We start from the raw sequence: 12,979 nt of genomic DNA, 5'->3' as shown, positions 1-12,979 counted from the left end.
ATGCTCCCTGACTTACAAGGATTTAACTTATAATTTTTCAATTTAAGGTTGGAACAAAAGTGACCGGCATTCAGTAGAAACCATACTTCAAAATTAGAATGTTGCCCTTTTCCTGGGCTAGTGAAATCCTCTCGTGAGGCTGGGCAGCAGCAAGAGTCAGTGACCGATACACTCACAACCACTCTAGTTTCCACCTTCAGTAGTCAAAAAATTACGCAAGGACTTCCCCTGCAGTCCAGTTAAGACTCCACTTTCCAACGTAAGGAGTGAGGGTTCAATCCCAGGTTGGGGATTTAAGATCCCACATGCTGGACTTCTCTGGTGGTCCAGTGGTTAAGAATCTGCCTGCCAACTCAGGGGACATAGGTTCAGTCTCTGGTCCAGGAAGATCCCACATGCCACAAGGCAACTAAGCCTGTGCACCACAACCACTGAAGCCCGGGCACCTGGAGCGGCAGCAGGAGAGGCCACCACCATAAGCCCAAGCACTTAGTGCAGGGAGTAGCCCCCAGTCACTGCAGCTAGAGAAAGCCCGTACACAGCAACGAAGACTTAGCACAGCCAAAAATGAGAATTCAGCAAATAAAAAAACTATCCCACATGCCAAGGGGTGTGGCCCAAAATTTTTTTAAAAAGAAAAACAATTATGATATATTCAACCCCTTACTATAAAACAGACTTTGTGTTAGATGATTTTGCCCAACTGTGTTCTGAGGAGGTTTAGGGTAAGTGAGGCTAAGTGAAGACAATTGATAGGTCAAGTAAATTAAATAATTTTTTAAACAAATGAGGTGTAGGAAACTCCCTGGCAGTTTAGGGGTTAGGACTTGGTACTTTCATTTTCAGGGTCCAGGTTCAGTCCCTGGTCAGGGAAATAAGATCCTTCAAGCTGCACAGCACAGCCAGGAAAAAAAAAAAAAAGCTGATGTACAATAATACACTTTGGACTTGAAGCAATTTTAACTTTTGATGAGTTTATTGAGATGTAGGCCCATCCTCCTTCAAGGAGGATCAACCCTGAAGTCCTCAGGCATCACAGCAACCCATACAGGAATTCCTAACAGCTGGTAACCAACACTTACCCCAGGAAAAAGGCAGTGGGTTCCCCACCAGCATTCCCACCAATGCTGAGCCTTAGGAGTTTCTGCCTCACCAATCTATGACCTTATCTTGTTTTGTTTTTTAATATCCAAATACAGGATCTCAGATCTCACCCTGACACTAGACCCCCAAAATGGAAAGGATGGTTGTTATGAAATCATTTCAAATGAGAAACAGACTAATCGTCCCTTTCCTAACTTACAACTTAAATTGTATGCACATGGAGAAAAGACAGCCATGAAGGGCTAGTGACAACACCCCATCTGACCTTCCAGAGAACCTCTAAGTGTCTGTGTGACAGACAGGCATCTATCTCCAAGGTGCCCGGATGGACAGATATCCAGTCTGTAGATGCAGAGACCTGCTGAGTCTCTCTCCTAAGTGAACTCTGGATCATGCGTGTCTTAGGACAGCGATGGGTTTTCTTTCAGTGCAACCATGAGGGGAAAAAAGGAGCATCTTTTTTCTTCTCCTGGAGTGCCAAAGACTTCAGCAGTATCATGTGTCTTCATAAAGAGCAAATCAACCTGTCAAGGAGCCAGGAAGGCAACAACAGCACGGGTGAAGGGCAAAGGGAGAATGAAATGTAATTCTTACCAACACAGGGCTTAAAAGCAAGAGTCCGTGTGTCTGATGGCCTGAGGTTAGGCCATGGGAGTCGAACATGCTCAGAGGGCAGGAGAGAAATCAAGGCAGCCAAGGTTTCGGTAAGGACCTTGTAAGGGTGCTCAGTTGCTCCCCATGGCATCAGCTCAGTGTTAGAAGTAAAACCTGTTACCACACACTGGACCCAGGAAGCCAGTGGCTGTCCTGCTAGTGTTCAGTGGGAGCAAAGAAAAAGGAGAACTGAGCACTGAGCCAGGCATAAGCCCTGCTTTATGACTCATTCAATCCCGGGTTGACTCCAGAACATTGTCTGCACTGCAATTCAGCACAGCTTCTCAAAGCCAGAGTCTAGTCCAAAAGCAAGCAGAGATGCTGATAAGCAAAGTCCTTTTTCCTTCAATCCTTTGCCCCCTTCATCTCCTCTTAACACCCAAGGTCTCACATCTCGATTGAGAAATAACTGCCAATGTGAGACCTCTTTTCACTGCTCTAAAGCAAAGCAATTGTAATCCTGAGATAGCAACCAGATAAATCCAACTTAATGGGAATGTTCAATGGCCAGAGACAAGCTGCCAAGAGCAAAGTATTAGGTTGGCAGAGTTTAACTTACTTAATAACATCCAATGCCAGTATTAAATCAGGAATTGCTAAGCATTTGGTAGAGTTATGAATCAAGGATTGTGAGTCTGGAGTTGAAGCAACAGCCTTAGACATGGAAAACCCTTTTGCTCCCACACTCCCTTTGAAGCCCAGCCACTCAGGCCAAACTATAAACATATCGTTTCCTGGAGGATGTGCCAGGCCACTTCAACTTGAAACCTAAGGACTGTCGGTGAACATCCAAGATCCTAGCAAACATCCCATAAGCACACAAGCCCGGCCAGTCTCTTCTGCTCCCCAAGGACAGAAACCCAACCTCTGATCTGCCCATTAGACAAAATGATTAGAATGTCCATGTGCATGATCATGTTTCCCAAGATGGAGAAATTCCATGGAGAAAACACTCAGGGCACCTACCACACACCTCCACTGCCTGCATCTGCCTGAAGGCCTAGTCCTCCCAAGGAGGATCTGTCCAGTCTTTACCCACAATCATCTCATGTCCACTCTCAAAATTTTGATGCAACTTAACCATATGAACCGTGTTTCTCAATAAGTGGTCTTACACAAGACAGGATTCCCAAACTGCAGATTCCTCTTATTTGTCAATCAACCATCCCTCACACATCTCCCAGCAGCCATTATGTCAGGGGAGATGGTACCCTACGAAGCTGAGAGCTGCTGAGTGCATGGCATGGGGTGACGAAGCAATCTTACGAGGGATTCCCCTGGCACACAGCTTTACTGCTCGCCTACAGTCAAACCAGAAATGATCTCTGCCACTCCTCTTAGAGATGAAAAAAATACATCAGGTTCCAACCAGACTTTCACAGCTTCTATCGAGAATACTTTTTATTATACAGGTTTCATATACACAATTATTTAGGGAACATTTACAGGCAAGGAGTTCAATTCCAAAACTCCATTTTCACCCACACGCACTGTACCTCGCACTGTACCTCTTCGAGGGGTCAGCCCAACAGGAACAAGACAAAGTTATTGCTTTGTGGACAGCTTCAATTAAATAAGAGTCTTCCAGAGTCAAGAACAGAGCTGAAGATCCTCTTAACTCTTAATACCCTGTGTACATACGAATAAAACCTAAAGATATGTCTTAGATTACCCCATCACCTTTAAAAGTTAATATTAAAATCGAATCCCATTTCTCAAAAAGTCATAAGAAGTGCACCCGTATTTACAGACCCCATTAAATTATGCATAAATAAAATCTGTACACTCAACTCAGTTTCTCAAAATACAGAGCCTCCTCTGGGACTGGGGGATGACAGACAGCAAAAAAAAAAAAAAAGCTCCATGCCTACCCTTTTCAAGTTTCACTAAGATGTGAAATAAATATGCAAAATAAAGCTTCCATACCTTAAAGGAATGTCATTTCAAAGAGTCTCCTCCTTGAAGAGTTAACTTTCAAAGTTTTTTTTTTTTTTAAAAGAAAAAAACATAAAGTCATCAGCAGGCTTTGTTTCTACAAGTTTCGTAAACCCGAAGGGCCCCTTTGAACAAGGGGTTTTAAAGTGTTACAAATGCCACCCATTAACCAGTTGCTAGGTGGACAGAATCCTTGCCTCCTATTGGTATGCAGGAGGAGGCTGAAGAAACTACATAAATACTTTCACCTCAACACTAAAAGTTATTGTTGATCTGAATCCCATCAATTTGACCTTTCAACAGCTGAGTGAATGTGAGTGTTGTTAGCCCGGGGATTTATTCAAAAGGTTCGAAAACTTGTAGCACTACTTCCAGAGTAAGGAAGAATGGGGTTCCAAAAAAATAAAACATAAGTTTAATGAGTAAAGAACCAGCACTTCCAACATCTTGTCCAGAGTTAAGGAGACGCTTCAGCACTCCCTAAATACTAAGGAATCCAGGAGGGCACGTGAAAAGCTGGAAATCAACGGAGGCCTTTTTTCATGGGAAGGTGGGTAACAACCCTGCCCCAGGTAAGCGGGGTGCCCAGTCTGTCCTGGTCGAGATGATCTGGGAGTCCTTTTCCTTCCAAACTCTTCGGCCCTTGGTTCACCACCCCCTCATTTTACTTCCTGTGCTTCTCCAATTTCTCCAGGGTTTTGCTAGAATCGGCTGGACTCTGGTCTCCGGGATTCATGTAGGATTTGTCTATGACTATCAGGGCCTCTTTTATGTAGTTCTGCACGGCAGACACTGCGGCACAGATGGCCTGGCTGCCAAACCCGTGGGTAATCAGGCTGAAATGAGACAAGCAGTTCTGAATGTTGGTCTCCAGGACCGGGGTGGGTCGGTTGTTCCCGTTGGGAGTTCGATCTTGATTGAGAAGATCTGTGAATTCTTTACACACTTGCCTGGAAAGACAGTCAACGCACACCGTTGAGCTTGAGCTCAACCTTGGCCCATAACAGATAAAGAGCACCAAGACTAAACTACCATGGGGGTGACACCTGGAGGCAAACAGAATGTGGGGCTGATCAGCCCAATAGGTTTTAAATTAACACCAATAGCCTAAGCTGCTGCACTTCGCACCTATACTGTTCAAAGCCAGGAACTAAACTCCTTTAGCACTATCTTATTTAATCTTCCCTGCAATTAGAAAAGATAAAAGGATTAACGCCACAATCCAGTGGCCAAGGTCACCAGGACTAGTAAAGAGACGGAGTCAAAATTCCAGCCCAGGAAGAGTGAGTTTTTTCTGATGCAGTCTGGTTCCTACAAAACAATTCTGTCAAGAACTGGGAATTTATTTCCCCAAAATTCACTCTGTGATACAGGCTGGTTCATCGGCTCTTTTCTGCCCTATTTCCTACTTGACTGGTTCTGCTTCATTTACCATGATTTTAAAATCAATTTACTGTTGGTTTCGATGAGAAACCCCTCAGCTGCATTAAGTTGTTTTTGAGACATTTAATTTGCCTATGACTCCTATACATTCAACTGGGTCATTACATTCAACTGGGTCGTTTTAAAATACAAAACAGACTTCCCAGGTGGTCCAGTGGTTAAGACTCCCACTTTCACTGCAAGGGACACGGGTTCCATCCCTAGCTGGGGAAGTAAAATCCCGCATGCCACATGGTATAGCCAAAATAATTAAAATAGAAAAACATCTTGTTATCAGGAAGCAGAAGGCACATCAACGCTACTGGATGTGACAAAATAAATTGTTTCTAACACATTTTTGTAAGACATGCAAATAAGATAAACGAGTAAGCTTAACTATTTTGAGCTAAATAACTTAAGCAGCTCAAAAACATTCATTGTGAGCCATACTCTCACTGTTCTTAGTCTTCTAAATCCTACCCCAAAGTTATCCTATTTGACTGTACTTTTACACTCCTCGACATTCATTTTGCTCAACACCCTAACTTATTTAAGGAGCATTTCTTTCTTGAGCACCAGGGGCTGTGCTGGCCTCTGGGCTTCAAGGTCAGAGCATCAGAGTATCAAATTCTCAAGTTTGGATACTTACTGTGCAGCCAGCAGCATGTTCTTCCTAGTTGCTATCTCATTCCGCCCTCCAAGATGAGGTCTGGTTAAATACTCAGCCACAGATTTACTAGGAAATTCTGCTTCACAGACATAGGCAAAGTCCCGAGCCAAATGAACTGCCTCACCTAGAATAATCGGCAATGATAACAGACTTTAGGGTGGCTGTGGTCACCACGGCAAACTAGCCCTTCTCCCCTTTTCCAGGACTATCAGTCTATTCAACCCTGAATACTCATCGGAACAAACTGAAGCGCCAATACCTTGGCCACCCGATGCAAAGAGCCAACTCACTGGAAAAGACCCTGATGCCGGGAAAGATTGAGGGCATGAGAAGGGGGCAACAGAGGATGAGATGGTTGAATGGTGTTTGAGCAAACTCTAGGAGATAGTGTGAAAGACAGGGAAGCCTGGTGTGCTGCAGCCCACGGGGTCGCCAAGGAGTTGGATACAACTTAGAGACTGAACAACAATCAGTCTAGGGTCATTCTGTATTCTAAAATGAAATCATACACGGGGCCAACAATCCAGCTGGTAAGGAGAACTTCCTGGGTGCTTTCAGTGGGTACTCTTCCCTAGGAACAGAGGGTGAAATCATACAATGTCAGGAGGGAAAAACTGACATTTTTAACTGTTCTTGACCAGTGTGACCCAGTCCTCTGCCCAACCTGAGCAGCTCACGGAGATACTATCTCCATGTTTTCTCTGTGTTGTCGTGTGGAAGTCAGAAAATTTAAGGGAGGTGAGCATGTTTGTCAAAGAAGCAAACTGGGACAAAACCTTTGCTTTTAAATGAGGGCGCCCCACTGCTGGTTGAACTAAGTCTCTAGACTGTTTCTTTTAAAAGGGGGACTTCATTGGCAGTCCAGTGGTCAAGCCTCCATGCTTCCAACGCAATGGGGGCACAAGTTTGATCCCTGGTCAGAGAACTAAGACATGCCTCATGGTGTGGCCAAAAAAAAAAAAAGGGGGGGGCTACTAGAAACGTCAGGAACTCTACCTACCAACCTGGACTACCTACCCCCTTGTCTAAGTCATTGGGAGCAGAGAGTGAGAAAACCAAGCGGTATGGTAAGGTGGTGGTGGTCATCTCCCACCCGAGGAACCCACTGAAGTGTCTGATTCCAAGATGTGGGGCTGTCAGGGCTTTACAAAAACCCAGATGGTGGCACCCCCACTATCTCCACTTCCCTCCCTGACTCACTAAATCAGAATCTGAGATCCATTGTTCACGTTCTCATTCAAGCACCCCTGCCTGGCTGGTAAGGAAACCTTGGGGAGCCACATTTATGTTTCACACACGCAGAGCCCACCATTCTCCATGCAGGACAGCTGGTCCCCAAGAGCATCTAACAGGCAGCTCCTTTCTCCTGGCCCTGACCTCCAAAGACAACTCATAAAAAGGTAGAGCCGGGCCCTGCCAAGTCTCTTTTAGCACCGCGGTGGCACCGTGTAAACCAGGGAAAGAAAATGTTCAAAAGATCGCCTGGCTGCCAGGAGACCACCCCTCATTGGCTCCCCGGGCCCCCAGCGCCCCGCTGATTGGACGAGGCGCTGGCGATAAGCCTCTCGGTGCTCAACTCATTCTTCGCGCAGTAACAACCAGCTTGTTTTGTTTTTAAAAATAATTATTTCACTTTTCCCTCGCTCCCTTTGTAAAGGCCGTATTGCATTCTTGGCTACTTTCCAGGTTAGTGGGTGTAAGCCCATTCAAGAAACTGAAATATCACATCCTAACTATCTTAGCATTGGAGAGCAGGACCCATCTGTGGGCCCCATCAGGTTTCCCCCCCCACCATTACTTTTTTTGATGGGGAAATTAACAAAGGAGTTGTGAATTGGACCAGTTTTCACTGTATACAAGGGCTTTTCTCTTCATTTACCATAATCCCAATAGCCCACAGCTACAAAAACTAGAAACGGTATTTTTACCCAAAGGAACCAGCTTTAAAACAAGAAAATAAAACAACGAAAAAACATGTACCAAATCATTTCATCCTTCAGAAACTGGTTCATCTGATAGGAAATTTAACAGTGATTTTCTGGGATTAACATTTGATTAAATGACTGTGAGTCACTGTAAACAACACATGCCAAATCACTTCTCGCATCCCTCGCTACTTGTGACTAAGAGTTAGTTGTTTTTAAGCTTTTCTTTAGAGAAATAGTAAAAGACACAACAGCACCAACTACAAATACCACAAAACAAAAAAAAACCTCCACTGACCTTCCACGAGAGATGTAAGGAGGGTGACGTGAGCCGCTTTCCGTCTCCCAGCTGGAAGATTCAACCCAATCTTGTCCAACTTCTCCCGCAAGGACCGGCCACCATTTTTAGACTTGGCTCTAGGCAAAAAAAAAAAAAAAAAAAAACTTCTCTCAAGAAACCACTTTAAAATGCTGAAATGCCTAACCTGCTGCTATCAAAACAGACATCTGTCAAAGACCTTCACCTTCAACATTATATGGTTCCTAATCAAGTGATGCAGGGAGTCCTTATCTCCATAAAATTAAAAAATCTTTCTTAGCATCGCCAGTATTTTTGTTTTTTTAATCACAGAACACTACAAGTTGTACTGGAGCAGATAAATTTTCACTTGTAGAAACTGCAGCAGCACCCCCCCCAACACAAACAAAAACTGCTCCCCTGGGGAGAATCAGACCCATGAAGCTCCTCTACCCTAAATACAGATGCTACCACTTCATACATGGAATCAAATTCCAACCAAATGAGAATTTATTAGCATTGTTTTAGCACTTTTCTCTACACTTGGCACTTTCGGCACTTTCTAAAAGAGATGAAATGTACTAAGCCGTCCCCCTCCCCCCAGCCGATTAGAATTCAGTGTTAGGTATAAAAGTTACATAAATGTTAAAAATACCTCCCTGGTGCTTTTTTATTTTTCATCCCCCACCACCTATCCAACGACCATGCCCCACAACGTGTCCCCATGTACCTTCTGAGAACACCTCCCAGTAATGAGGCATTTAAGCACTCAGGCGGGGACAGCCGCCTCTGGACTTCAGCAACTGTCACTTTGTATTTAGATGTAGAGCTAAGGAGGGACAGTCTTCCAGGGACTGAGCAGAAGACCTCACTGGGATTCATCACAGCCCCCACCAACTCCTTCTGACAAGGGAGACTCAGGGGGTTCTTGGTCATGGAAATAGGACCTGTAAATGAAGATCAGAAGTGGCAGTCCCAAGCAAGAGACCTTTTCAAATCACTCACCAAAAGTGAAGGAGCCCTTCAACAGTAACGTTTCGTGTTGGGCTATAAACTGCAAACAGATTTTTTTTTTTAAGCTGTATTCCTCAAGATAATCAAGTCTGAAATTCACAAGTTAACACCTTGGGAAATTAATTAGTCAAAATCTGGGTTTGCATTTTCTAGCCACTATTATAATCTGATTAATTAAAACATTTGTTTTCAAAAGACTGCTTCTTAACTAAATGATGATTTTCCCCCCATCATTCAAGGAATATCCAAAATTGCAGGACGTATTCCAATCATTTGCTAAAATCTTTCAATGCAACTGATCACAGCAAAGTTTTAAATACAAATAAATCTGTTCTAACTTTACTGGGAAATTCAGTTTATTTTATACGGGTTTTTGTTTTTTTAATTTTTCCCAGTTGATTTCAAACAGTTTAACCTCAAGTTACAGGTCATAACTACCCTTGATTTAGGATGACTCTTTCCCAGCAAAACCAAACTGGTAATCCTGGCTAGATGTAATTTAATGTCATGAGCCACTCACTCACCAAGTAATCTCATTTTCCAAAAACCCCCTCCCACCTCATCCCAGCCTAAAACCAACAGATCACCCAGACGCGTGCATTTTAAAGCTGTACGTTTTGTAGGCCAAACTGCTTCCCACCATCTTCTTACAGATCAGAATGAAGGCCCTTTAACCTTGTATTTGAACACAGGAATAAAATCACAGCAACCCATTCAACAACTAAAATTGTCACAGGACCAAACACTCCACTAATTTTCCAAATTAAATCACAGGCTTAACTCACTCTGGAGTTCTTTCTGGAGCATTGTACAAACACTCTCAAATCCAAGAAGTGACACTCCCCAAGGGAAAAAAATTAGCAAGTGACAAAACCAGAGATTGAGAGGCAGCACCTGAGAGCATCTTTTCCCATTTAGATCTTAAATGCCGTCTCTCCTCACTCCTAAAACCTGTCACTCCCCCCACCACGAATGTCCCAAGTCATATCTCAAAGGCTCCACCTTGCCAACAAATCAATAACTTCACAGAGCCCTTAAGAACCAGAACAGGGTAGGGTGTGTGGGCCAGAGGAAAACAAGGACTGTGGCTCATTGCGTACCTTTCCGAATAACTGTCTGATCATGCAGAAGTAGGTGCTGGTCGTCCACATTCTGAGGGAGAAATGACAAAGTTTCCTTAAGTTTGGGGAGAGCCTGGCCGGGGGACCGGGGGGCCGGGGTGGGGCTGAGGGGGTAAGAGGGCAGTGGGACGCACGCACAGGTCCGGGCCGGAGCGGGCAGAGCTGAGGCGCTCACCTGCACCTCCTCCATCTGGTGTGCCATGTCGTGGAGCCCCAGGTTCTCGGCCAGGCCCGCGGCGTCCAGGGCGTGCGAGTGGGGCAGTAGCAGGTCCGAGCGTCGGTAGGCCTCCCTGCGTGCGCTCACGGCACCGCCGTCCAGTCCGGAGAGATGGGGCAACAGGCCGGCCGGGCGCCCGTGGTGCGAGGGCAGGCCGGCCCCCTCCTGGTTCTGGCGCCCGGGCCAGGCCTGCTGCTGGCTGCCGGTGGGCGCGGGCTGGTGCAAGGGATTGATGGCAGCGGCGTACGCCTCTCCAAGGTGCGAGTAGGGGTCGGCCGACTGAGAGTAAGCCAGTTGCTGGTAGGGAGGCGGAAAGTAGGGGGGCGGCTGGTATTCGGCGACTCCCGTATGGGAGAGGGGCGGTGCGGGGCTGTAGAGATGCTGCCCGGCGGAGGAGAGGTGAGGCAGGCGCGGGTTCCCATTGCTGCTCGCGTCGTGGCGATCCTGGGGCAGAGAAAACGAGACCCGGTTAGGACGAAACCCCGCTCCTGCGAACTGAGTGCGGCCGCCGCTCCGGGCCTCTTGCGCCCGGAGACCCACTGCTCCCGCCCAGCCCGACCCCGCGGGGCCCTGCCCTCGAGCCAAAAGGCCTCTGGGGGAGCAACGTGCCCCGGGGGAGCTTCGTTGTGAACCGCGAATCTGCAAAAGGAAAACTGGAGAAAAGACCTGGGGGAAGGTGCCCCCGGGGCCCAGCGGCGAAGGTCTGGGAGCTCTGTCGCCCGAGGCAATCGGGGGCCCCCAGTTCGCATCCCAGGTGTTGGGGCGGGAGAAGCTGAGGCAAGAATCCTGGGAGAAGGTCTGCACGCTGCGCAGAGCGCGATCGCCCACAAGTCCGCACATGCCAGCGTTGTTCGCCAAAAGCGGGGAAGAGGCGCGCGCGGATAATGCGCGCCGCGCAGGAAATGCGCTTTTTCCCCGCCCCAGGGACCCTCCCTTCCACGCCCTCAGGACAAAGACCTCCGGGCGAGAGACCCTCCCTAGCCGGGCCGCCCAGCGCCGCCCCAGGGATTCAGGATGGAACCCGCTGGAGCCAGGCGTGCGCTCCCGGGCTACCGATGTGAGACCACGGCGACGTGAGACCGTCCTGCCCGACCATCGTTAGTCTCCCCATCAATCGGGCACACAGGGAGGAGAAAGGACCCCCAAAATTGGGCAGCCTTGCCTGCACATGTTCCCTGGCCCCAGGGCTGTCCGACTTAATTCTGAAAGGACGTGTCGCCATGTGTCCCCGGGTCACAGGGGTAGCGGGAGCGGGGGCTGGGGGACCCGGAGACAGGACGCCGTCGCCCCCTAGCGGAGGTGTCCGGGCCTGCAAATTGGAGCGGCCCCTCGAGGTGCCCCGGACGCACGGCTCTCGCGCGTCCCCGCAGCCACCGTTCGCCTTTCTCCCGGGGCCCAGGCGCACGCCTCGCGCCGCCTGCGTCTTCTTCCTCTTCCCGCTCGCCGCCTCCCTCCCTCCCACTCTCCCAAACTCTAGCTCAACCAGTCCGACAGGATGGAGCACTCCCGAGCGCTTACGGCCCCATCTGGCCTCAGCGCGCCCCCCCTCCCCAGCCCCCACTTCTCTCGAAAGCCAAACTTCCACTGTTTTCTTGTCTCCCCGAGGGAGTAGCGGAGCAGGTGACAAGCCCGCCTCGGAGGACACTCCGCAAAGGTATCGCCGGCAAGCCGCCTCTTCTAACGCCTTTGGACGGAGGTTTCGTGCGTAAAAGACACCTCTAAAGAGTTGTAGACCCGGCGCTCTTCCGAGAAAACGGGAAGAAGGGCTGTTTTGCTTCGCGTGAAACAGGCCGGTAAGCTTTGTGGGTAGGATCTGCCACTCTCTCTCCAGGCCCCGTTCCCGAGGCTGGAAAGGCCCGATTCGGGAAGGGGACCCCGGAGAAACGCACTATAGGGGGTGTCCGGAGAAGTGGACTCTGTCCCATCGAAGGGCAAGCGGTGGGTGCCTGTTCGCTGCTCCTGCGCCCTCGCCCCCGACCTCGGTCCAGTGGCCCCCGCCTCCCGGACTGTACTCGGGTGGGGCCGGGCTGCGCCCCTGTGCCCAGCTCACCTCGCAGTCCTCTTCATACTTGACATTATCGGTTATTTTCCACAACATGGCGTCCGGCGTCCCCCAAAACAATCGCCAGTTAAATCCAGGTTCCCCCCACCCCCCGAGCGGTAAATCCAAAATTGGGGTCACGGTGGCCAGGCGTCTGCCGCCGCCCCGGCCGCGCGGGCCTAGCTGTCCGGATCACTGAGCGCGCATCGGCGGCTCCGCAATTGTAGATGCTGCCGCCGCGGGTGTGAAGACCGCTGCAGGGGACCCGGGAAGCCGCGCCCGCACTGTGTGTCCCGGCGATAGCCGGGGGATCGGGGAGCCTTAATGAGAAAGAAATTATCATAACTCCTCCCCGGGGGCCGGCGCGAAGGCCCGGCGCCGGGCGGGGCGGCCCCCAGCCAGTCCCAGCCTAGCTCCGCCCCGCACCCTGGCCGGGCGCCGCGCGGAGACCCACGCTGCGTGGGGCTAGGAGCAGAGTCTAGTGGAAGGTACCTCGCTGACGGCCGCAAGCCTGAGGCCAGGGTCCCCCATCACGCCTGCCATCAGTCACCCTCAGCACGCACACACCTGAAACGGGC

At 49.0% G+C, this 12,979-nt stretch overlaps 1 protein-coding gene across 1 annotated transcript; it reads right to left on the bottom strand.

Annotated features, from left to right (window-relative positions):
- Positions 1-3,132: 3,132 nt before the first annotated feature.
- On the bottom strand, positions 3,133-12,664 carry TFAP2C (transcription factor AP-2 gamma). Its single transcript, XM_040248639.1, has 7 exons — positions 12,411-12,664; positions 10,319-10,804; positions 10,123-10,174; positions 8,739-8,955; positions 8,009-8,127; positions 5,765-5,909; positions 3,133-4,643 (listed from the first exon to the last, which is right to left on the bottom strand). The coding sequence occupies exons 1-7, from the start codon at positions 12,456-12,458 to the stop codon at positions 4,358-4,360; spliced, it is 1,353 nt and encodes a 450-aa protein (XP_040104573.1). The 5' UTR covers positions 12,459-12,664; the 3' UTR covers positions 3,133-4,357.
- Positions 12,665-12,979: the final 315 nt, after the last annotated feature.

Source organism: Oryx dammah, unplaced genomic scaffold (genome assembly GCF_014754425.2).
Source record: "Oryx dammah isolate SB20612 unplaced genomic scaffold, SCBI_Odam_1.1 HiC_scaffold_10, whole genome shotgun sequence".
Lineage (NCBI taxonomy): Eukaryota > Metazoa > Chordata > Mammalia > Artiodactyla > Bovidae > Oryx > Oryx dammah.
The sequence above is the reverse complement of the archived record's forward strand: the minus strand, read 5'-3'. Positions and strand labels throughout refer to the sequence as shown.